At 45.6% G+C, this 25,196-nt stretch overlaps 1 protein-coding gene across 2 annotated transcripts; it reads right to left on the minus strand.

Annotated features, from left to right (window-relative positions):
- Positions 1–122: 122 nt before the first annotated feature.
- Positions 123–24,250, minus strand: PRPF6 (pre-mRNA processing factor 6). Of its 2 annotated transcripts, XR_013957903.1 has the most exons (22): positions 24,098–24,250; positions 23,111–23,279; positions 22,168–22,286; positions 21,458–21,536; positions 20,373–20,549; positions 19,395–19,550; positions 18,649–18,743; positions 17,779–17,935; positions 17,408–17,570; positions 14,841–14,959; positions 13,950–14,168; positions 12,427–12,549; positions 11,537–11,658; positions 10,288–10,426; positions 9,181–9,300; positions 7,849–8,025; positions 6,898–7,031; positions 6,355–6,446; positions 4,220–4,334; positions 3,863–4,034; positions 2,131–2,257; positions 1,270–1,408 (listed from the first exon to the last, which is right to left on the minus strand). XR_013957903.1 is itself a non-coding variant. In XM_080628267.1 (21 exons), the coding sequence occupies exons 1-21, from the start codon at positions 24,166–24,168 to the stop codon at positions 1,256–1,258; spliced, it is 2,826 nt and encodes a 941-aa protein (XP_080484393.1). In that variant the 5' UTR covers positions 24,169–24,250; the 3' UTR covers positions 123–1,255. The 2 variants fall into 2 exon arrangements, 1 of the variants encoding a protein (XP_080484393.1); XM_080628267.1 differs by lacking the exon at positions 3,863–4,034 and having other exon boundaries at positions 123–1,408.
- Positions 24,251–25,196: the final 946 nt, after the last annotated feature.

Below are 25,196 nucleotides of genomic sequence, written 5' to 3' on the forward strand. Positions count from 1 at the left end.
CTTGGTGTAACCACCACCAGCAGATACGTTCCCAGGGTGGCGGGAGCCTGATAAGTTCCAAGGTTTCTGCTATCAGACCCACTCTTCCCAGTCAAAGGACAAGACCACATCCACAGAGAACATAAGGAAACAAAAACCCAAGCTGTATTTTATACGTTATCCAAACAAGGGGTTTCTCCTCCAACTAAATGCATGACATAACACAGAGAGAGACCTGGGCACTTCTGCTCTACCCTAACAGGTAAGACATTACAGCTTCTCATTCAACAATCACAAGAAGGTTGGGGGGGGGGGGTGTTAAAATAATGCAGATCACAAATGTAGAATAGAGCTGATAAAGGAAAGGGTCCCATATACAAAGCTTTTCCTCTCCTGAATTTGCTGGTTTTCACCTGCACATGAAGAGCCATCCCAAACATCCCAGCTGACAGCAGTTGCTGCTGTAGAAGCACACAGTCTCTGAATGACTTAAAGGCTGTTCATTCAAAAGAGCCTTCAGGGATGGCTGGATTTTGCCTTGCTCTAAAACACCCTTGTGCTTACTGAAATCAGACAAAAAGAGGACAGGTTGCACTATATACATTTAAAAACTGAGGAAAAGGGCTCTAAAAATATGCTTTTGTATTCCACAAAATGCTCCCTCTGCTCAGGTCTGAGGAATGCTCCTGAGCTGGGCTGCAGCTTGTCAGCACAGAGACCAGGCTAAGGCAGGCTTGTGGCTACAGACTGAAACAGAGGGGCCAGCCCATCGCCTCAGCTGCTGGTCGCCCCCAGCAGAACTCCACTCATCTCCTTCAAGTCCATTCAGTGTATTCAAACAGCAACAACCCAGATCTGCTGACAAGGAACCAGCATCAGATGGGCCAAACACTAAAGAAACCGCACAGAGAGGGTCAGCAGGGGAGTGCATGCCAGGGAAGAAAGCAGAGAAACTGCTAAATCCATCCAAGCACTAAGTAAAGCTTGTATTTACAGGGGATTCAGGCATTGAAATGAAGATGCCAATACAGCCTTCAAAGACCACTCGTCTCTCCTACATGGCACCAGTAATAGCATTCAGATGTGCTGCAGAGCCCAACGACTGTGTTGTGTGAACCAAGAGCACTGGGAAGAGAAGGAAACAGCTTTTCTTTCTGGAAGAAAGCTCTTCTGTATCACCCATCCTCCAAAGTCTGTTCCACTGCGAGGGTGAATGCACAGAAAGCAGGTAAGCAGGCAAGTCCTACAAAGATGACTAGAGATGAAGGCAGGGACTCTAGAAGGTGTTTTTAAGCTTGGCTGCCACAAGCACAAGGATCTCCCCAATCTTCTTCTGCCAATTCTCTATGTCCTTGGAGACATCACACCAGAGCTCTCCATGGCGAGGCTCAGCATTCTCACAGCGCTTCCTCACCTCTTCTTGTTGTTCCTATGAGGAGGACAAACAACAGTTTGCAACTCTCTCAATGGCTCCAGCACAGAGGCAAAACTATTCCCTCCCCAGTTCACTTTTCCCAAGCTTATGGTGGGTTTTTGCTTTGTTTTTTAAAGGCAGTATGGAGCCCTCAGTGAAAACTCAGCAGCTCTGCTGTGCTGAGCAAACTGGCTGAGGTACAGTCAAGCAAGCTTTGGCTAAACTGCAGCAGAAACTTCCTCTGCATTCCCACCTGCATGAGAGCTGTGCAGTGAGAGGTCTCTCTGAAGTCAGGAGATAAAACACTCCCATCATTTCAGCACTATCAGGCAGTAAAAACTGCCCTAAGAGATTAGAACAGACTGTTCCTGCGGCTGCGCTCACGTGCAACCTGGGCTTGACACTTGTGGAGAGACAGCACCAGCCACACAAGCCCAGCATCGCAATTACAGGAAGATCTATGAGAGAGCTTGCATTATACAGCAGGGAGATTGATTTCATCGATTTCTGCATGACCCAGCATGACTGTGGACAGCAAAGCAGCCTGAGAGACAGCTCAGCTAATGACAGAGCCTCTTAAATAACCTCCACGCAGGCCTGTTCATGCTCAGTCATGACACCGCAGCCTCGTCTACGAGCCACACAGGCGGCAAAGAGCTCAGCACAGCTCTGCACATCCAGCATCAGCCAGGGATTCCTGCTGCCTTCCCAGCTCCCTGCTCCCAGCACACACTCACCTCTGTGCCATGCTGGAGCTCAAACTTGTAGAAGAAAGCCCAGGCATCCCCCAGGTCAGAGTCGATCTTCACTGTTCGGTGGAACCATTCCCTGGCCTTGGTTATTTTACGCTCGCTCCAGAAGAGCCTGGGGAGAAAAGCGAACGTGAGTTGACAAACAGCCTATTTCAGAGGAACCCAAAGCACTCCAACTGAAAAGCTCTCCAGATATTGCAGTTCTTTGCTCTCCCAAGAAGGAAACAGCAGATTTCACAGGCATCTGCTGACTGGCCTTCCCCTGGGAAGAGACAGGAGACAACTGAAATGAACATTCACTGTTTTCTCTTCACTCTCGCCTAGTGAGGCATGTTAACCGAGAGACAGACACTCCTGAGAGGGCAAGTATTGCTCTCCAAGCTCAATCTTTGCTAACTCAATGGCCTAATTCTTCTGTTCCAGATTGGGAACAGGCTCACATGCCTACACAATTTCCCCTCCTCCAACTTCTTAATATTTCAAGTTGAATTTAGCATCTAACAATTAAATAACCCCTAAAAGCTGAGCACTACCTGCAAGTTCCCAGTCACACATTCCCATCCACAAAGCATGGAGCAGACCTAGCTCATCAGCTTTGCGTTACAGGGAAAGGTGAGCACTTCCATGCTCCCATCCCAGCCTGGTGCCCAGCCCCAGTGCTGCCATTTCATAAAGGTACTCATGAATTCTGGAAGTTCTCCCCAGTTATTATCCAGCTGAGTCAATAGTCTCTTGGGTTCACTCCTCTTTGCATTAAAAGAGTTCATTTGAGCTAGGAAGGCCTTTATCAAAGCAGACAGCCATCCCTCATAAAGAGCTTAGCCAGTCATAAAATTATACAGCTTATGTGATTGTTTCTAAGCCCTGTAATACTCTTGATTGTTCCATGTTAAATAAACTGTGATTTAACACAGCACGAACAATGATAGCAAAGGCTCAACTCCTGCAAGCAGTGGCCATTTCCAGCAACCCACTTAACACAGCTGTTATTAGACACGATGGTATTACTGTACCTACATGCAAGTCGTGATGGGAGGTGGGAGCTGTTTGTGTTGGGATTAGCTGCTGAACTGTGACAGGCTGCACCAGGAGGGGCCTGGAAACTGTTTCCATAAGGCAAAGTTAACATTATTCTCCCTTGCTGCTATAGCTGAGCGAGTCTGCTGTCACGATCTGGCAGAACCCAGCCCTGCAGTCACTTGAATGTATCCTACAGTTTTCTTTGGCTTATAAAAAAGAGTTATGAAAGAACTGGGCAACTGTTTGGGCAAAATTCCTCCTGCATTAACCTCTTGTGGTGTTCACAAAGGAACAGAAGGAAGTTTGTTCCAATCATGGCTGCTGTAAAGCTATTCATCAGGTCAACAAGGATACAGATTAAGTCAGTTCTAATAGCAGGTTTTCATCATTGGAAGCCTCACAGCTCAATCTAGACAAGAAGACAATCCCTAGTAAATTATCTTTCCATTCCAGAGAAGCAAACTACAGCAGGATGGTAGCCTGCATTCCAGGAAGGGCCACAACCGAGGAAAACTGACCCAGGAGAAATTCAGGAGAGGAGAAGACTACAACAGCTCAGGGTTAAAACAAACCTGACAGAATCTAGGATAGAGAAAAGATGAAGAACACACTGTCAGCCACATGAAAACTGAAAAATAATCAGGCAAAATTGTCTCAAATTTATCCAAACACTTAAAATATATCCTAAAAAACTTACTAAAGTCCAGGTCACCTGCAAGCACACTGAAATCCCTTTCAAGGGATGGAAAGCAGCAATTTTCAGAGTGCCATTCCCCAGCACTGGAAAAGGGCTCTGTGTGAATGTACTGTTGTCTGTGCTGCAGTCCCAGCCCCAGCAGAACAGCTCGAGGGCAGGCTGACATCCCCTGCTTTGAATCAAGGGAGAGATTTGCACAGTTACTAGGAGACAGCTTGAGAGCTGTTACTTGCTTTGGGGCTTATTAGAGCTGCGGCAGCCAGAATCACATGGCTGTACTTGAGTGCAATGTTTTATCCTGGATGCAGCCACACACAGAAAGGGGTATTTTTTACAACATCAAGGCCAGGAACTCACTTGGCCACAGCCAGCAGGACGTGTGGGTCATGTTCACACTTCTTGAGAGCATCCACACTCTTGGTCTTGCGTTGCGGTCGCGCTTCAAGGAAAATTGCCTCTGACCACAGGATTCCTGAATGAAGTCAAGCAGGAAGATTGCTAGTTCCAACATTAACCCTCCCCATCCTGTCACAAGCAGCACCACTGCCCCCCCTCCCCATGGTTATCAATGCCCCAACCTCATCCCAGATGATTCTTTCTGCATGGATACTTCATCCAGCACTCTGAAGGTTTGGCTATTATGTGCACCATGCTGGACCTTCACTTCTGAAGGTCTCTGTGCCACGACCCTCCTGCAGCTTCAGTGCTCCCTATGCTGGTGGGCACCAACCCAAAGCTCATGCCTCTCGGATGAGACATTGCAAGCAGTGGAACAAGAGAGGGCAAATCATCATTTCAAAAGTGAAAGAGATCCATCTGTCTGAACGGGAAACTGCAGTGACAGAAGCAGTCCCAGGAGGTGCAAAGCACAATGTCTGGAAGCAGCTTTAAGGGTGCCAAAGAGCACCACAGTCTTATTGATGCTGGCTCTTCACACATACGATGAAGAACAGAGTAGGTCCAGGAAAGCCAGGTTTAATCCCTACATCCTTCCACTGCCAAAAGCAAGGAAGGAAACATGCTCAGAGGAGCATGAAATCTCCAGTTTCTGCAGTCAGCCAAGCACACCTGGTGATCACTTCAAAGCAAAGCCTGAGAGCATGTGTCTGCCAGGACTCCGTGCTCTCACTTCCCATCAACTGCACATGGGAATACACACAAGCTTTGATGACTGCAGTGACACTGGAGCACAGCTCTTCTTGCTCTTTATATATAGGGTCAAACCACATTTTCCCAGGCCTGCTGAGGCCACAGTCATCATTAGGTTTCAATTTTACTCTTTGTGCAGCCTGCTCTGCATCAGCCACAAGCAACCAGGAATCAATTCAGCACTTGATGGAGGCGAGTCGCTGGTTTACCCAACTGTAGGTGTCCAACGAGCTCACTCCTGCTTTTATTCTGCTTTGTGGAGTTTAAAGATAGGGTTGGAAGTGATTAGATTTCAACAAAAACTGAGATCCTGCTGCCCATTTCCATAGCAACAGGCAGATTCTGTGAGAAAGGCTGTGGTGGCAAACCCTCATTAAGCATTAGATCATTCCCAAAACAAAGCGGGACTTCGGGTGGTGTTGCTTTGTTGACCCACTCGCACGGTGAGAAGCTTGCAAGGGGTTTATCATGTCATAAAAGTCACTTAATTCCCAATGATTTCACTGGGACTTAAGCAGCCACCAATTAAACACCTTTCAAAAGCCAGCCCGAAGGCAAACTGGAAAGCTTGTCCTGCACAAGACTACTGCATTTTGCAGTTATGTGACATCTTCTCTCCAAAAGATGTCAACATGTTTAAATCATTAAAGTCTTCCCACAATTCTGCCCCAAAATAGGGAAGTATTATGGACTTTTTCCTCCCATCCCAAGAGGCAAATGTTTCCACTGCTAGTTAGAACCAACTGACTTTCCTTTTATGACCTATTAGCCTCTTCTTAAATGAATTCACATCATCAAAACCCAGGACTAAACATTTATGATCCCTCTCATCATGACTGTGCCTGAAGCTTGTTACCAGCACAAGTTATTCAGCACAGAGTCAGGAGTGCAAACAGTGCAACCCAGCAACAGGAAGCATCCTATGGTCAGCTGTGCTCCAACAAGACAGGGAAAAACCCACAGTTTTCCACTGAACTTCCTAACTACAAACACTCAAGAGTCCTTCTTCAGTTTTAAACCCTGGCAGGCTTGTAGCAGCTTCAGAGACAAGCCACCCATGTCCAAAGATGCTTTCCCAGGAAACCTGGGACCACAGACCCAAAAATACACTGGATACTGCAGCAAAATGGAACAAACGCCAGCCTGTGACATCCTTGGTGTGAGACAGCACAAAGCAACTGGGATTGTTCATGAAGACCCTCAACATTTGCACAGGGATGACTGGCACCTCTCCAAAATGTAGTATTTTGAGACCTGGCCAGAAAGGACATCTTGGAAAAAGATGTGTCTTTATCAGCTGGGCAAAACAACCATGTTTAAGATAGAAATGAGATCCAGCTCACCTGAATTGGGGCATTCTTGCAGTGCCTTGGCCATCAGAGTGTTTGCAATGTTCTTTAGCCCAGCTCTGTACTCCAGTCGCACCGACTCCAACCTGGTAAGGAAGATGGTATTTATGAGAACACATTCACCATGTGGAAACAAACAGGGAGTCACATGAAGGTCACTGGAAATTGCAAACATCTGCCCATATTGTGAGTGTGTGTAGGTGACTGACATCTTCCCATTCCTCTCCATCTAAAAATAAAGCTGACCTTTATTCTATAATGGCCTAAATCAAAAGCAAACTGAAAAGGGACCAAAACAGAAATGAAAGAGCCCTGAGTGTTCATGCTCTGTGCACTAAAAATATCAGTAAAGAAATAATGAGTCCCCAGCTCCTTAGAGTAGCTCCATACTAGCCAGGATCACCAAAGCATTCCTGGTATTCAGAATAAGTTGTTAGTCCAGATTCAAATGGCTGAGATGATGTGAAATAGCTGGCCTGAAAAAGGCCATTTCTATTGCTCTGTAGCCCAAACTTAGTTCATCTCCACACAACTCACCAGAGATCTGGATTCTTTGGATTCTTTAGGCGAGACTTTTCCAGGATAGCTCTTGCTCTGGTCAACTGCCCAACCTTCTCCTCCAGCCTGGACAGCAGAAGCCACAGGGGTATGGAGTGGGGGCACTTTTTCAGCTATTAGAAAAAACATGGCGATATGTAGACATGAAAACGATCTTAGAACCCTTATAGAAAATAACTTCCTTCCCTAAATCCTCCTGGAAAGCTTACAAGAGAGACAAAGTGGATTGTATTGCTCAAATTTCTCCTTGTTAAGTCTTACGGCACAGCAGCCCAGTTTCTCCCACATCCTAGTCAGGTCCATCAGTCATGACTGAGCTATGTCAGCAGCAAGAGAGAGAATACACCTCCCCTAATAATACATCTACAGTTTGAGCTCTGTCTGGAGATGGAGGGCTCATACATACTGAAATCACAGCAACAGAGGGGCTTTGAAGCCTGGAAAGTCATTAGGATATTGACACTGGCAGAAACCTGCTTCCCTCTGACTTTCAAGGCTGAGGACTTTCAGATGCACTCATATCCAAGGACACTGATTTCCATTTAAAAGAGCCAGGAGAGCTCTGTAAGCCACCTCCTTTTACAGTGTGTATCTAAGAGCTCATTAGGAGGCTTTTCTTTTAAGAGTTCTGCTTTCAGTCTTTACAGGTCTCAGGGAATTATTGTGCAATGCTTTTTCTTCCTACCAGTGAGCAGTCAAACATACAGCAAACTCTCTTAAGCAAGAACGAATTTTGCACATGGATTTTGGGCAAGAGAAATTCTTGCTGCTTATTCCAGGTCCCAATATTTTTGCTTTGTTATTGTTTTAAGCAACAACAGAGAGAACAGAAACCATCTTCGGTTAGGCTGAGACAGAGCCCTCTCCATTTTGATTCACAACAGACATCCCCAGAAGCACAAAGCAAATATGCAGCAACACCCATCTTACCCCTTGATTATAAGCCTCCCGGGCTTTGTCCACCAGCTCTTTTTGTTCCTCAATTTGTCCTTTCATCATCCACAGTTTGGGGAAGTCCTCGTAGTGCTTCAGGGCTTCCTCACAAAGCTCCTGGGCTGCAGCAATGTTTCCCAGCACCCATTCTAACTTCACCGACTTCATGAAGACCTGAGAGCAACCAGAGCTGTTTATCACTAGCAGCCACTGAAACAGCGTAAGTCCCTCAAGGCAGTGGGTTCCCATTTTCATACACTCATTAATGTTATTAATTAGCTAATAAATAATAGTGGGAACAGGTAACGAGAAAGGTATTGTCCAAATAGCCAAAGGAGTTGAGGCAGTGCAATCAACCTGTATCTCACCTATTAGCACAGGGCTGACATTTGTGCAATACTGATTCAAAGAGCACAACTAACGAATTTGAGCCTCCTTCAACTGCACAATCTGATCTCCTTATATCCAGGCTACCCAGACCACCTATTCTCACTCATGGCTTCAAGCTGCAGCCTTTGTGCTGCCCATTAAAAGCTGATACACATATTTTTCTGCCCCCAAATGCCTTTCCCTTGGCTACACATGGAATTTACAGCTGTGGGAAATACATTATAGACCGAAGGCTGTTTCACTACTCTTTGATCCCTGTCCTCCCTATTCCCAAACTCCCCCCACCATGACTTCACAAGAGAAGCATCAAGTCTTGAGACCAGAGCTCCGGTCCCAGCTGGAGAGAAGCTCTCTGGCTGACAAAGGATGAAGAGGGCAGTTTAAAAGATGTAGATGAAGCACAGACTGGGGAAGGGACAGAGACCAGACTAGCTTTTCTCTTACTTGGACAAGTTAAAATGGGTCTGTATGAACAGCTACAAACCGATAGAGTTTATCATGCCAGAAGTAACTGTAGAGATAAATCCAAGAGTGTAACTTTAAACAAACACGACCACAGCTGTTCCTAGCACAGCAAGCACAAGCGAGTCTGCTGTGAAAGTATTTTCTCTCCCTTTTTTCCAAGGCATGCTTTTGGGCAACATGAACATTACACAAACAGCTGTAAAGTGGGAATTTCCTGACTTTTGCCACTTGTGTTAAAAAAAAACTGAAAGCCTTCACTTGATCCTGGCTTTTCTTTCCCATCAGGCCATGATTTGGTGTCGCAATTCACTGGAGAAGCGCCGCAGCAAAGCGGCCACATGCCTGCAAAAGGCAATGGCAAAGAGCCACCCGGTCAATCCCTGAGGCCACAGAACTGAAGGAACTCCTCCTTCCGTCTCAACTCACCGGTGGCCAAGAGAGGTCTCAGCCTCTCCACCCTTCACACATCCTTACCCTTGCAGTGGGGGCACTGCTGCGAGCTTTTGCCAGCAGCCTCCTTGCTCTTTCATACTCATTGTTCTCCGACTCGAGCTTCACGGCAGCAAGCCAGATCTCCTCGCTGTTGGGGTTGGCCTGCAAGAACATCAAATGACAGACAAATGCAGGCAGTGAATCAACAGCAGATTTAATCCTTCGTTTGATCCAGATTAAAATTGAAATCAGAGCTCTGTCAATCCACAGTAGGGTTGGGTTTTTTTTGCTTCACTGTTCAAGCTCCTCCCAAATCTTCTTTGACCTTTGAAGTTCAGAGGAGTTCTCCAAACCAGATGCACAGAACTAAGATATGTGCCAGTTTAGAAGCTGGATGCTTCTCGATTGTTGAAAAGCGTTAATGCTTCATCTTCTGAACTTCCAGTTTAAACACTGAAAACATCACAGGGGCTGCCACAATGAGACCCTCGTTTTATCATCCCTGAGCAAAACAATAATGAAGCTGGAATTCCCAACTGAGGTCTGTGAAAGCTCCTCCAATAAAAGTAATTTCAGTGACAACCAAGTCAAGAAGCCTTCAGGATGGTAACAAAAAGCACCAGGAACAAATTGAGGAAGTAAATATCTTTTACCTTCCAGCTCAGGAGTTGTCATTTGGGTTTGCTATCACTTAGCTTTTGAGCCTCATTCCCAGCTTTAGAACTGTACTGCCCATCTTTCTTTCTGCATCCAGCAGAGAATTTACTTCATTTTGCTGTGGATTAGTGGGCTTGGGCCAAGCCATAAGTAATGCAGTAACATCATTAATTAAAGCAGACCACTACCTTTCTTACTGAGTAGGCAGATAACCCAAGACAAGGGGGTTCTGATCCATGGCTGGGGTTGATGGGAGCCATGGAAGTAAAATTAGCGGTTTGTGAACTCAGAACATGGTGTGGTACTACTACAGGAGCAGTAACACATCCTGCTGCTATTCTACAGGAGAGCATTTTGCCACACAAGACAATGAAAGACCAATGGAAGCCTCCATCTTGCAAGGCAGCAGGGATGAGGTGTTGACAGAAGAAGCCTGCTCTGTGTTCTTTACCAATTGTACTTCACACCATTACACAAGTATAAGAGACCCACCTGGAAAGCCAAGGCCAAAATGCTTCTGGCTGCTGGCACATCTCCCGCCAGCCACTTGGATTTGGCTCCCATGAGCCAGAGCACTTCTGCTTTGGGACAGTGAGCAACAGCCCTCTGCAAAAGAGCCTCCAAGGATTCTCTGAGACAAGAAAGAGTAAGTTAGGCTCCCTGGCCCTATTCCCACTATCGCTCAGTGTTATAAATATAGTTGCAAAGTCCAACATTGTAAACCTTGATAAGTGGTTTCGTAACAGGGAAAGGGTGGGGTCTTTTTTCACAAGGGTTCTGAAATCAGCACTCCACAAACGGCTCATTGTTCAGCCACCTTTGTTTGATAGCCCCTGCGGAGAGAGCCTTCACACACACACAGCTCCTGTGGCTTGGAAAGAGGAGCTCTTCTTAAACCTTACAAACTGGGACAGGAAGTTTTCCACAATTATTAGATGAAGCTGGCTTCATCTTAGTGAAACTTGTTTTCTCCTCTACAAACTCGATTTTTCAAGTAGAATAAGGGGCTTAAACTGGGAAACATGGAACAACATCATAAGCAAAGACATACTTGCTCCAATAAAGGAAAAAAGGCTTCAATGAGGCAGAACTCAACATCTGATCGAGTTGAATATGTCCCTGCTTATTGCAGATGACCTCTGGAGGTCCCTTCCAACCTAAACTATTCTATGATTCTGTGATCTGCAGTCACTTTCGCACTACAGCCTTGTTGGCCTTAATGATTCCACATGTGTAAGTGGTCTTATAAATACCTTATAAATAAAGCAGATCTACTGCTTTATTTGCTTTATTCTAAACTTTGGGCAGAAAGTTTCAGACGTGTAAAGCTTTACGAATAAACTCGAAAAGACTGAGCTGTGACAGTGTAACACCAAGCTTAATTCTGACTGTAACAGACATTAACAGTCTTTGATCAGAAAACGCCAGAGATGCTCAGAGAGCTTCAGCAATGAACTAGTTTGTCTATGACAATTAAACACGTGCTGTATTTTTAGGTGATTCACGTCTATTTTGCCAAGTGATCCCTATTGCCAAAAGACCCTTTCATGACTTCATAAAACCCAAAGATGTTCCAACCACAAGAACAGCAAAGAAGGCCAGACCTGCAAACAGAGCCAGTGAGTTTACACCAGCTGAACTGACTCGTGCAACACAGCACTTCAGGGATCACCTTGTAGCTTTTCTTCCTCCCCATCCTAAAGGATGAACCCCCCACCCAAGGATGATGCAGCACCCAAACCTTGTGCCATGGTTCTTTTCAAAGTACGCTGCTCGAAGCCACACGCTCTTCTTGCTGGGGAAGACTTGCAGAGCATAGGCATAAATTGCTCGGGCACACTCCAGGGCGTTGTGAGCCACACACTGAGGAGAAACAGAACAGAGCTAAGTCAGTGTAGGGCTGCACCGAAATCAAGTGCAAGGAGGAGTTACATATGCATAATTCAACACAGAACTCAGTAACTCAGAGTAACGCCTGAATTGGGGTATTATACACAACAAAACAGTTACTATCAGCTTTAAAAAAGGAAGAATTGAAGATAGAAGTGTCCTCCTATCAGGCCTTTCAGTGCACTGACACACACAAGACAGCTTGAAAACATTACTAAGGCATTGGAAAGGCTCTCATGTTCACACTTCATTTTTACAGGCAAAACCAAGCGCTACAGCATCTGCCCCTTACACCCAGTGAACTGGACATTCTTCATGCTGAAAGAGGATTTCTTTTTTAGTGCATGTTCAATCAAGACTTTTACCCACTCCCCTGGCCACCCTGAGATTAACTCTTGAGTTTTAATGTTCAGGTATTGAAACTTAACTCCCAGTTCCTTTAACCAGACCTCAATCTCTGCCTATGTCTCACACACTCAAACCAACCCCACAATCCACACAAAAAGCAGCAGTTTACCAAAATAGCAACTTTTTGCTTAGTATAAATTCAAGTCTGAAGAAAGCTCTACAATACAATAACTTCCTGAGAGCCAGACTGGCCAAACACAGGCAGGTGTGTGGGAAACACAGGCATTTTCATGGATAAAACATGTCATTTTCCAGGCTCCAGTTCAAGTTCCCTTAATTAAAAACCAAACAAACCCCAAACCCAACATAAAGCAGCTTCACAGCTGGACATACACTGTCTGCATCTTCCATCCAGGTATGTTTCCGATCCTCCTCCTCAATCCCGATCCCAATGACAGCCCGCATGATTGCCTGGCATGTGGCCACACTTCCAGCTTTATCGCATTCCTCAGCATCCTAGAAACAAGAGCAAAGCCCTGAGAGCTCAGCACAAGGAGTTAGATTCGGCAACAGCAGCTCCTCAAGCACAGAGACACATTGTGGGTCACTGCAACACTAAATGTATCTTATTACTCAAACATCTGGACACTAACTAGAGAGCCCATAACCACATGGAAAGCACTGTAAGTTGTACACAGAATCAGTCAGAAGATGGTTAAGAAACAGAGCACATCAGCTGCATCCACTGGACAGGAGTGAGTGTGACAGTGTGTGATCTTTCCAGCCTTAACAGGCTCCTCTTACAGCTGCACTGAGCTGCTGAGCAGGGACCTGGCCAATAAAAATATACAAGAATTTGAGGAGGAAGAAGTCTAACATCAAAACTAGTGACCTTCTTTCAGCTTTGAGCTGACTCTTAAGGCTCGATAAAGGCTAAGCAATTACTGAATTTAAACAAATACACCCCCATCCAGTGTGAAGTGAAAGGTGCAGAGGCTCTTTCACTAGAGCATATAGGGAAAAGCAGTTTTCTGACACACAAAGCTTTCAGAAAGCCAAGCTTGTCTTGCTCGGGCTTGTTAAAAAGACCTCTGATCAGATAGCAGAAGTGGAGCAGCGCTAGCACTGAAAAGGAACTTGAGAAGGCAACAATGCAGAGGCTGTGGTGGTGGTGGTGGTGGGTTTTTTTAAACAGAAGTTGAAATTAACCTTTCATTGTTTTACTGCTGTAAAGAAAGTTAAAATTGGTTTAGATGTTAAACGAGTACCTTGGTTAACATTAAATACTTCCTTCATTATCAATACTCGTTCAATGAACATACCAAGAAGATTTTGCTGCCTACTACAAACTAATAAAGGACTAACAAAGTATCTCCTGCTGGCTGCCTATGCATTGTATCACAGAATCCCAGCCTGGTTTGGGTTGGAAGGGACCTTAAAGCTCACTCAGTTCCAGTTCCCTGCCACAGGCAGGGATACCTTCCACTAGAGCAAGTTGCTCCAAGCCCCATCCAACCTGGCCTTGATTTGTATTGATTTCAATACAACAGTATCTGACAAAGACTTTTTGGGCAAACAGACACCTTTTAAGGCAAGAGACATATTGAAAAACCACATAAATCCTTCACTAGAGGCTTAAAGCTTCTGTCCTACTTAAGGCAGCAGCTGCTTCAACTTGAAGCTGATTATCTTCCAAACCAGAAGCAAACCAGACATTCCTCAGCCCAACACACACAGTGTTACCCCAGTGTATCACTTACAGCCTTGAATCTAGCCAGCTTTTTAGTCTCTCCTCTGGTATCTTCACATGGATCTCCACTGATAAGCTGAGTGCAAAACCACCCTACAGTATCTACCATCAGCAGCCTTCAAACCTGAGTGTTCATCTGGGCCTCTAACCAACACTGAGCAAATACCTGTATCCACTGCTCCCTGTTGATCTCCACACCGTTAGCCCTGAGGGATGTGATGGCTCTGTCAATGATTTTCTCCACCATCTGGGTGTTTCCATTGGCTTCCTCCAGCTTGGCAGCAGTAATCCAGATGTGCCGATCTGTTGGAATATTCTCTCGGGCTTTGTTAAGGACCTTCCGTGCATTCTCATACGTCTCCAGCCTGGCCAGTGCAAGCCACAGCTGCGGAGCAACAGAAGATGGGTTTCAGATTAGAACAAGGAGATGACAACGCTGCTCTATGGCAGTGTCAGCCTGAAGAGGTAACCAGCTTCAGGCTGCTTGCTACTGGCTGGCAACTGTCCTCAAGTAGTACAAGCAGGCTGCAGAATATCAATGGAGAAGCAGTAGAAACAGAGTCTACTCCTGCCGTTAAAGCAAGTCCTAGTCACCTGATGGATCATCATATGGAGATATCACCTCCATTAGCTGGGCTGCATATTTTCTGTTCATATCACCTTTCGAACAGCCAAGTGTAACACTCTGGTTCAGGGCTTCAGAAATGAGCAACGCTGTTTTCGACTCCCCAGGCTACGTCTATGCTTGTTTTCACAACTGTGGAGGCAGTACCCATCAACAGGAACATGGCTAAGTGGCTACAGCAGGCACAGCAGCGCACTGGCATAATGAACCTAACAATTACACAGGAAAATGAGGCATGTAATGACCACCAGACAACAAACTCTGGGGATAAAAAAGCACAGTCCACTACTCATCACATCCTTCTCATTGTGGCATAAAGTGTGTGGTAGAGAACTCAAAATGCACTCCCCTGCCTCCTGTTTTCAAAGCTCTGCTGTCAACCTAAAGCCACGAGGAGGGGGTTGCCTTTCTTTTACTTCTTTAAAGACTTACTTCAACACTCGTTGGACAGCACTCCACAGCCCGGCTCAGCATGATCCTGGCATCCTCAGGTTCCTCTAACTCCACGGCTGCTTTCCACAAACGCACTGAGTTTGGAACATGCTCAAGGGCTAGAGGGGCAAAACCATTCTGTTAATCATGACAAAGTAGTTTCCCAAAGAGGGCTGCATGTTTTAAAGATGACAGATTGAAGGCTTTGCCCTATTACAGATGAAATTTCCTGAAAAAGGGAAGGGAGGGAACTGCACTTCCATTAGCTCTTGCTTCAACAATGAGAACTTCAAATCAGAAAATAAAAAAGCTAACTTAATTTTAATTGGAACCAGGCTTTGGAGAGCCAAAGGCTTTTCCCTTGCCTAAGCTGTAACTGCATCCTCTGCAGTAAAACACTTCGCTGAACACAGCCTCCAGGCTCAGCAAATAAGCATATCTTCAAAACAGAGTAGCCCTAATCATGCTGGGTCTCCCTTTATAAAATGGAGCATCTTCCATACTAGTAAGACAACCTTGTTCCTTAGATGTTGGAACTGTCCCTTCATCCTGTGGGCATCTCCTGACAGCTCAATGGATCCCAGATTAGCTTCCCAATGAGTTACTGGCCTGCTGTGTAAAAATAAAACAGGAGGATGCCTAAAAGCTTAAAGGTATCACTGACACTAACACCCTACGCCACTGAATCCCATGTGCTCTTCCAGCAATCCATATGGGCTCCATCTAATTAAGAGTCTTTGAGGCTTCCTTAACCTTCTCCAAGAGTAGCTACTGCTGGTAGAAACTGCATTCCCTGCAGACTGTTCTACGTGTGCTGTCTGAAACATTCAGGTCTAAACAACTTTTCTCAGCCTGTTTCCTTACAACCTCATATCTGAGAGACACACTAAGAAACTAAAGGGGTTTTTTTAGCCTTTTGTCACTACAACTTACACCACAGACTGCTGGTATTAGCTGTGCTGCAGTATTAGTTTCATTGCTTCCAAGCTGATCGTACACAAACATGCTAGAGTGACAGCAGGACCACAGAAATGGGTGGAAGAAGCATCTAAAACTACACTGAAACCAGCTTTCAGGCAAGGCTGCTCCTTTAAGCATTCCTGCAAAGGCCAAGGTACACTGCTGAGCCACAGAACACATCCCAGCTCTGCAGAAACACACAGAGCATTTACCAGCACTGTGTGCTGGGGATTTGGGCATTAACTGTTTCCTCTCAGTCTGCGGTAGCAGGAGATTTCCGGAGAAATTAAGTGAATCAGATCAGCCTGCAAGAGCTGAGAGCACCACTCAGCAGGATACAACATGTTTTTCATGGAGCTCCCAATGTTTGCACCTCCAGATGCATTTTAAACACTCAGCTTGCTGGCTTTCCAGTCAGAGAGAGGCTTTGAAACTCCAGAGGTTCTGCTGGATGATAGGAATGGACACAGCCAACAAAACACATCATGAAAGATCCCATTCCAGTGCCATTAGCTGGCAATCAGTCTATTTTATTTGAGGAGAAATAAGGGGTTAAACTGCCACTGATCTTAAGGCTGCATACACAAATAGTTCCAAGCATCATATTCCTGCTGTTCCCTAAGTAGCAGAGGAGCACTGTGAAGCTGTTCACAAGGAGAAACTGGAAAGAAGCAATAAATCATGTTCCACTCCGCTACCACCTTTGTATCGGAGATGAAGTAGGTGGTTTCAAAAACTGAAGCAAGATGTTTTTCTCTTTGCAAATACAATGTTTAAAGCAAACCTCAGTACTTAATGTGTCACTGCTTTCACAGAAGGTGCTCTCCTACCCGAGCTGGACTCAGAAATCTATTTCTGCTCATGTAAGTGTTTTCCTATTCAGTACCTACTACTGCTCTTGAGGAGGATGCACAGTGTCACAGGGGTGACACCACAGCACTGTGTGGAAATCAGAAAAGCTACTGAATAGTTAATATCTGAACTCCTACGACTTCAAACCCAAGAACCTGTAAGTGCCTTTCATCCATCTGCAGTAAGCGGTCATTTCACCAGAGATGTACAGTTTTACATGCAATAGCAGGATATATGAGGCAATTTGCTTGCTTTGAAGCCAAACCATTCAATACTGTAGGCTGCTCCACAAGAATTTATTAAATATATTAGTTCCAGACCCTTTTCCCTGTCAAAATTAAAGTCAGAAGATAAAATTGACACAATGCAATAGTCATGAAGGTTCTAATCTCTACTGCTACAGCCACAGTAACTTAAAGTAACCAAAGGATTAATACTACAAACCTGTGAGGAAGACCCAGGTTCAGGACAACACAACAAACCACTGTTAAAAAGATCATTGTTTGGAAAAGACTTGGATGAAGCTGGAATTGGTTTGGGGAAGTGAAATGTCATTTGCAATTGCTCAGTAACAGCAGCTTTTCACTGAAGGATGTTTTGCAAACACTTCAACAACAATTTGACTCAACAGCAGCAAGTTCCAGCAGTAAGACCCACATTAAATACCCTATTTTCACCAGGGATGCAAAAGAAACCCCACAATACAAAGAGAAGAAGACTCAGACTTTGCTCCTGACCCCCACAGAAGCTCTCACCTTTCCTCAGGACACGTTTCTTTGCCCGGATGTCTGTCTCCAGCTCTGCTGCTCTGATGTAGATTCTCACAGACTGCGGGAGGTGGCGGACAGCTTGAGCCACAACTGCCTTGGCAGTATCCCCAGGCTGAAGCCGAGCAGCTTCTAACCAAACATCTTCACTCTGCCAGGAGGAAAACAATCTTCCTTTACATCAAACCAAGAATCTAAACTTCAAGCTTCTGATTAAATACATGTTCTTTTAATACTGCAGAGAGTGAAGGTGTATCAGATCTAGCCTGACACAAGCTCAACAGAGATGCTGCTGCTCTTAACCACAACCATTTCCTACTGCCCTGCAAGGATCAGCAGGGAAGCAAAGCAATTCTGACCTTAGGGCACATTTCTGTTCCTTTCATGATGAGGTTTCGAGCTACTTGGAGCTTGCCAGTGACCTCCTCCAGTCGGGCTGATGCTATCCAGGCTGGAGGATGATGAGGATTGGTCTCTCGCACTGATTTCAGGAGCAAACGGGCTTTTTTGATATCACTAAAGGAGGAGGACAAAGAGACAGGAAGATTTTCAGCACTGTAGCAAGTAATTCCCCTGAACCAGTGCTTTACGGTCAGTTCTTCACACCCACACTCAGATGCGCAGTAACCCTCATCTCAAATGTTTTGTTACTGGTGACACAGATTGCATGCAACCAAGCAAGCTTACAAATACACATTAACACAGTGAGATCAACATGAAAACCAGTTAAATATTTAAGCAAGATAGTTAGGATTTACAGCTGGAAGCTGATAAGCACAAGCACTGACTGAAGCCAAGTATTAGCATCAACATTTGCACATATCACTTTGACTTTAATGGCAATTCTTTATGAAACTGGTGGCAAACTTCAGGTTAAAAGGGTTTTCAGAGGTCATCAATGAAGCCTAAATTAGCAGCACAGGGATACAATTAAGCAGGTTCTTCCCTGGCTGGCAGACAGCCACTCGCTGCCATCACTCTGGCATGTTAGTCCAGGGATAGAATAAAAACAAGCCCCACCATTGATGCATCCAGGTCAGATGATAAATATCTGGGTTGACAGATTAAACCAGACCTCATGTTAAAAGAAATCATCCTCAGAAACTCACCTGGCATCTGGTACAAATTAAATGCCAGCTGAGAGCCACCAGCCCAGACAGATTTCAATTTCTATGCAGGATCACAGCCATCACTAAGAGGATAAATCAGTTAATCCTTCTTAAACTTACTTGATATCTCCTCCATGGGTGGGAATCATGGAATTCAAGTCTGTCAAATATCCTTTCGGGTCCACTACAGTCTGGCCACTCACAGAGTCTGACACCTGACAAAGGCAGATCAGAGCTACTGAAGTGACCATTCACAGCCCCCCACAGCATGCAATAAACACTGGAAAAGACCCTGCAGCTGTACAATAAACCTGGATATTCACCTCTTACCAAAACCAAGGGACGAGGGAAGCACAAAGCCTTGCTGATTAGCTTTTCCACTTCTAAAATACACAATTTTAATGATTTAAATTTAATACCATCGAAAACCCAGGGAACAAGCAGCTTGGCTTTCAGTCACCAACAGGTCTTGCAGCTCTGCCAGCTAAAGCCCACCTTTTTAGTTGAAGCCAGATTTACATGGGAAAATCAATGAAAAAGAACAGAACTCAACAATAATTTAAGAACTGTGTTTTTCATCCCTGTGCAGGACAGAAGAGATGCTTCCCTTGGTGTAACCTGGTGTAACCAAGTGCTGTTCACCTGAAGTCCATCTCTGGTACAACAGGGCTCTCCCTTAATGACCAAGACTTCCAGGGACAAACTTAATTCTCAGGAAATTCTATTAGAGGTAATGGGATTAGGGGTGGAGAAGTACAAAAGTATTTCACAGCTGAGGCGTTTCTTCTAACACCCAAGAGAATTAAAGACACTTCCAAACCCAGGTCTTACACAGCAGCATACATCCTGCTTTGCCACATCCTTACCTGGCTTAGCCTCATATCCATCAAGGTGTTCCTGGCTTGGCCAATCTTCCTCATATCCAATTCACCTGTCCCAGGTGTCATTAAGCCTGGTGTCATTCCGCCTGGGTAAGGAGTGTTCAAGCCCCCTGGATATGGAGTATTCAATCCACCAAATTGCTAAGAACAAGAGTGGGAGAAACACATTCCTCAAATCTCTTCTGAGGTTTCACAAGTACCTCAGGCTGTTTAGGTGATGCCAAAACCCCAGAGGTCCCTCTCAAACAGTGGCTTCCCTGAACTACAGAGCATCTCTCATACCAGTTTTGCAAATCTGGAGGTAACGACTCAAGTTTAGCCAAGTCATATATAAGTAACAGGAAATAAGTTAACAGGAAAGTGAAAACTTAGAGCATAAGCATCTAAAAGTAGCACATTTCAACAAGAGTATCTACAAAGAAGTTCCAGGGACATCTAGTACCAGTTCAGGGCCAGTCAGCTTCTCCTGAAACTCTATCACCGCAGCAGGCTGTGGCCATGTAGCAACAAGACAAATTACTTCATTTTCAGTTGACTGTAATGCAAATAATTTGTAACACAATTGCTCCAGTGTTGGGCAAACCATGAGCTGAAATTACACTCTATTTTCTACTCCATTTTTTGCAAAATTAACAGAAATGGACACTGGTTATGCTCAAAAAAACCTCATTATCACCATTCTAAAACCCAAGAAATGGAAAAGAAACTCTTTCACTTTAACCACAAGAACAAGGCTCTCTCTGCCTATCTTCAAGTCTTCTCTGGCAATGGGTGTGCACTGAAAGACTCCAGCAAGCACAGCAGTTGAACATCCAGCAATTCCTCTGCCAGACTCACACCAAGTGTTTTGGTCAAGTATCCAACTTTTCCCCCCCAAATCCCACTCATAAATCCACAGTTCAACCCTCACCTCTAATTATAAAGCACAGATCCCATCTTCACCAGGTTTGCTTTTGTACTCACTGTTTGGCGTGGATCCACAGAAGTGTGATTCTCCCCTGACTGCAAATGCTTTGCAAAGAAGCTGTCAGGTACAGGAGTCAGCTTCTCGTAGCGAGGATTCCTCTGGCGCTTGTTCCTGGCATCACCAACTTCTGGGATACTCAGCCACTCTTCCTCTGTGACCTCTGCCAGCTTTCGCTGTTCAAACAGGAGTTGGCATCATTATTGACTGTAGAATTTGTTCTTTTCAATTGCTCTACTTCCTTAAGGGATTATTCTTTCCTTAAACTTTCATTTAAACATCAAAGGTCAGATTTTTTCCTCATCCAGTGTACAAAAGATTTAGATGCATTTCATTAGAATTTGCATTTACTCCAGACTGAGATTCCAAATCAGTTTCTTGTTAAATTCAGTGCTGCAAATATTCAGGTTAATCTCAGCATGTGCAGCACTGAGTGGTTTATTACTAATAATTAGCCAACAGCTTAAACAATATATTTTATTTTACAGAGTAAGTCAGGAGCTCCTGCTCAACTACTATTCCAATTCCAACACATTATCAGTCCCTCAAAGACTGAAGTGAGGCACCTGCTCCAGAACTGATGTGAAGCCACAATAAAGCGCAAATCAAAAGCCTGGTATCAGGATCTGCAAGAATTTCACTCCCTTGTGCAGCCACAAATAAAGTGCTCCACAGGCAGAATCCCAGTGTTCTCCCAGATCCCTCCAAAGCAGCTTTAAACACCCACTTCCACCAGCTGAGTGCCACTCTGAATGCTGCTGTCAGCACAGACAATATGGCTTTAGCACCGCAGATTGCATCCCTGCTTGGGTTTAAATCAGCACTAATTTAAGTGGCTGTAACTGCAGCTGGCTGAAAAATCACACTGCTTGAGAGAGCTCCAGGCCAGGAGAGGTTCTGCATCACCAGCTGCCAGCTTCAAATCTATTTACTTTCCTTTTCCAAGAGGAAATAACTCTAATCTGGCAAATAAGGAACTACTTGTTTGCTAACACACAAAATCTGAGCAAGGCAATGCAGAACCATATCCACCTCTCATACATCACAAACATAAAAGTCACAGTTGAGATGTTTTTCTCCTTACTTTCAAGTCTGAGAACTGCTGCTGAATTTTGGGTCGTTCCATCCGGTATTTCTCTATTTCCTCTTTCTCTCGTTGTTCCCTGAGGAAAAGGAATACTGAGGTTATGCTCCAAGAAACAACCAGTAGTTTTTAAACAAAGTGTTGATCTTACAGATAAACATGTCTGATTAGATCTAAGGCATTAAAAAAAGCATTTTATCCCATCTTAGATTATCAACATTATGGCAGAGGTGTTTTATCAAATAATACTACAGTGTAAAACCAGGCATCTCCAACCAAGAGAACTTCAGCCTTCAACCTCTTCTTACCTACAGACCACATAGTGAGTTTAATAAGTTCAGTAACACTCAGCAGTTTACAAGACACCTGCATTACATGACTCTTCAAACCATCTCCAGTGTGATGTGCAGTATGGAATGTGTCAAAACCAGTTATTCAGCATCTCCCCCCATCATTTTAATAAACTTAAGTATGGTGAAGTAACTCAACCACATCAACTCTCAGAGCAAGTTACACAAAATACCCATCAGTCCTAAAACTTGGAGCCACAGGGTCAAAGGTTCAGTATAAGAATAAAAACTCTGTGTATATCTCAAAACAGACCCAGTAGACAATGGCAAATGTGAACTGGAAAATGGAAAGAGGCAGAGGAAAAGTCTAAACCACAAACTAGCCAGAAACACCCCGTGGCAGCGCTGTGATTCATCTACCTTCGTTCTTTCCTGCGTTCATCCATCCTCTTATCCAGAGCTGCATAAATAGCATCTGCTTCCTCATCGTCTTTCTCATAAGGACCACTTGAGAAGAGACTCCCAGCGTACCCATTGAACTATGGATTTGGGAAGAGAAAAGGGAAAGAAAGAGGAGGAAAAAAAGCAATATCTTCAGTTTAGAGCTCCTGTTATGTTCCTACTAGAGGCAACAGTCACTCAGCACAAGGAAAATGCTGAAGAAGGCTATTTCAAACAACACAGCATCAAACTGACACATCCCTACAGCAAAGCATTTGCTTCTCCCACCCCCAGTGGTTCTCCTCCCACATCATTTCAAAAGCAAAACTGCTTCCAAATTGCTTCTTCCAAAATGGCTCCATTAATCAATAGCTGAGATCCCAGTATACAAAGGCCATTTTCTTCCATTAGCTACTTTTGCTTTCAAACTATTGAAAGCAAACCAAAGGAACACCACAACATCTAACTGACCAAAGTGGGATTTAAACACAAGAGCCTACACAGGCTACATAAAGACAAATACATATCAAAGCATAAAAGCTGAGATTTCTTTTGTGGCGAATTAAAACATACATCCCCCAAAGTACTAAAACTAACACTTAACTAATTACTTAAGTTAGTACTTAACTAATTTACATTAGTACTTAACTTAAACTTCCAGATCTACTCCCAAGACTCTCAGTGCTTGGTATAGATAATTAAACGACAACACGCAGACCAACAGCACACCTCAAATCTGCACTATGCCATTATGTATAACAGGGTCCAAATTACAAATAAATGGTAGAAAAGGAAGTACTGCTAGAAAAAAGCAGGGAATTCTGCTCTTAAAACCTCAGGTTTCATAGGAAGAGAGCAGGGAGTTAAGGGACTGTTCTTCTCCTCAAGGAAAAGCATCTCCAGATGAGGACAATCTCATTACCTCATCGTAATTGGTGTCATTCAAATCCTCATCATCATCATCAGCTGTTTGGTTCTTCTTCATCTGATCCCCCACAGTTCTCTTCCCGGGCGGTGCATGGCGATCGTCCACGGGGTCATTGGCATCACGCGCAGGGCCGATATCGGAGCGGGTGGTGAAACCTGTGGCTCTGTGTTGGGGAACCAGCGGTAGCTCTTTAGCACGCACAACCCCCGCGACGCACTGCCAGGCTGGCAGCGTTATTACTTATAGCAGACAATAAGAGTATCATTCTTCTGCAGGAATGGCATCATCCAGTCCCTGTCTCCCTGTCCTTTTATAGGGACCACTTTAGCTGCAAAGACACTGCAATCTCCCAGCTCACTGCTTTACCATCCATACAGGATCTCTGCTCTGGAGCCAGGCTAAGAGAGCTGGAGAAGAGAAGGCTCCTTAAGGGGAGACCTTAAAGTAGCTCCAGTGCCTAAAGGGGCTACAGGAAACCTGGAGAGGGGCTTTCGACAAGGGCCTGCTGTAGGGACAGGACAAGAAGAATGGCTTTAACCTGCCAGAGGGGTAATGCTGTGCACTTCCCAGGGCACAGACAACAAAGCCACCCCTACGTAAGGGCACAATAAAGCAGCAGAGGCCAAACAGGGCTTGCACCCAGCAAGGAGCATGTCCATTCCATACCCCGAGCCCTGCCTCAGCACAAACCACCCTGGTATACCGACTTTTAAAGCGCCCCATGGACACACACAGCGTCAGAGCCAAACGGGACACCGGTTAAAGCACCCCCGAACCCACCCCCGGTTCCAGGCTCGCCTTTGGACACAAACCCGCCCTCCTGACCCCCAGATGGGGACCAGCCCGTAGCAATAACACCGGGAAAGCCTCCGGCTGCACCGACAGTATGGGATGGGGAGGCCGAGAGGCCCAAGGAGTCCTGAGGGGGAACCGAGGCGGGGCAGGCCCAGGCCGGGCCCTGGGGGTGAGGGGGCAGCTCACCCGCGGCCCAGCCCCGGCACGTAGCCCAGGGGCGCGGGCATGCCCAGGAACGGCTTCTTCTTCTTGTTCATGGTGCCGGTAGCGGCGGCGACGTGGGACCGGGACCGGGCCTGAGACTGGGCCCGGCGGAGCGACGGCAGCGGAAGCTGCGGTAGGAGCAGGCGGAGTTAACCGATGCAGAGCGTCACTTCCGCTCCTTAAGGAGCTGAGAGAGCAGCGCTCCCCCTGGCGTCGCGGAGGTCCGAAGCGGGGTGGTGGTGGGTGACCCGCACACGCGTGTGCGCGCACACTAGAAGTGCACGGCTGTGCGCGCGTACACGCGTGTTGCACACATGAGCATCAACCTCCCCGTGTGACACACGCCTTTACTCCGGCCGTAGCTCCCATGTACATGCGTGTGTGATCCCCCAGCCACTTCCCTTCATGCGTGTACACAGCCCTCAACCATGCAAACACACGTGTTCGCTGTTGCACACGTGGACAGGCTCCCGTGGTGCTGGGGGTCACCACACAGCGGATGGGGATGATGATGGGGGTGATGGGATGAAGATGGGGATGAAGGGTATATGGATATGGTGATGGGAATGATAGGGATAGGGATGAAGTAGAAGAGGATGATGATTGGATGATGGGAATGATGGGGATGAAGAGGATGGGGATGATGATGGGGATGATGATTGGATGATGGGGATGATGGGGATAAAGGTGCTGTGGACGACGATGGGGATGCTGAGGCTGTGCTATCACAGTATTTCAAAGTCACGGCAATCACTGTTATTCGGGAACACGCAGGTGCTGAGGAGAGCCTGGAGCATCCCGGGAGCGAGTGTCTTTTCTGGGAACAACGCTGACACCTTATTCACTCACCCACAGCCAGACTAGGGGGGAAAAGGGACAAACAGGGACAGGAACATCCTGGCAGGGCCCAGAGCTGGGTGAAACCCTGGTGCTGCTCACCCTCATCCCTCCCCAGTGTTTCAGGGGTTACAATGTGTGAGCCCACATTCACCCCATCACACGGGGGGGGTCAGGATTAATTATCTGCTGCTCATAAAGTCTCCAAGTGAGCCTGCACCAAAGGGTCCCTGTCCCTCAGGAG

The sequence above is a fragment of the Psittacula echo genome, assembly GCF_963264785.1.
Source record: "Psittacula echo genome assembly, chromosome: 12".
Lineage (NCBI taxonomy): Eukaryota > Metazoa > Chordata > Aves > Psittaciformes > Psittacidae > Psittacula > Psittacula echo.

Coding starts and splice junctions, on each gene's coding strand:
- PRPF6 (XM_080628267.1), bottom strand. CDS start 24,168: ATGAACAAGAAGAAGAAGCCGTTCCTGGGCATGCCCGCGCCCCTGGGC. Junction 7,032..7,848: donor GGGAGGCTTATAATCAAGGG/GTAAGATGGGTG, acceptor TTTTTCTAATAG/CTGAAAAAGTGCCCCCACTC. Junction 1,409..2,130: donor AGCTCCAGCATGGCACAGAG/GTGAGTGTGTGC, acceptor TCCTCCTCATAG/GAACAACAAGAAGAGGTGAG.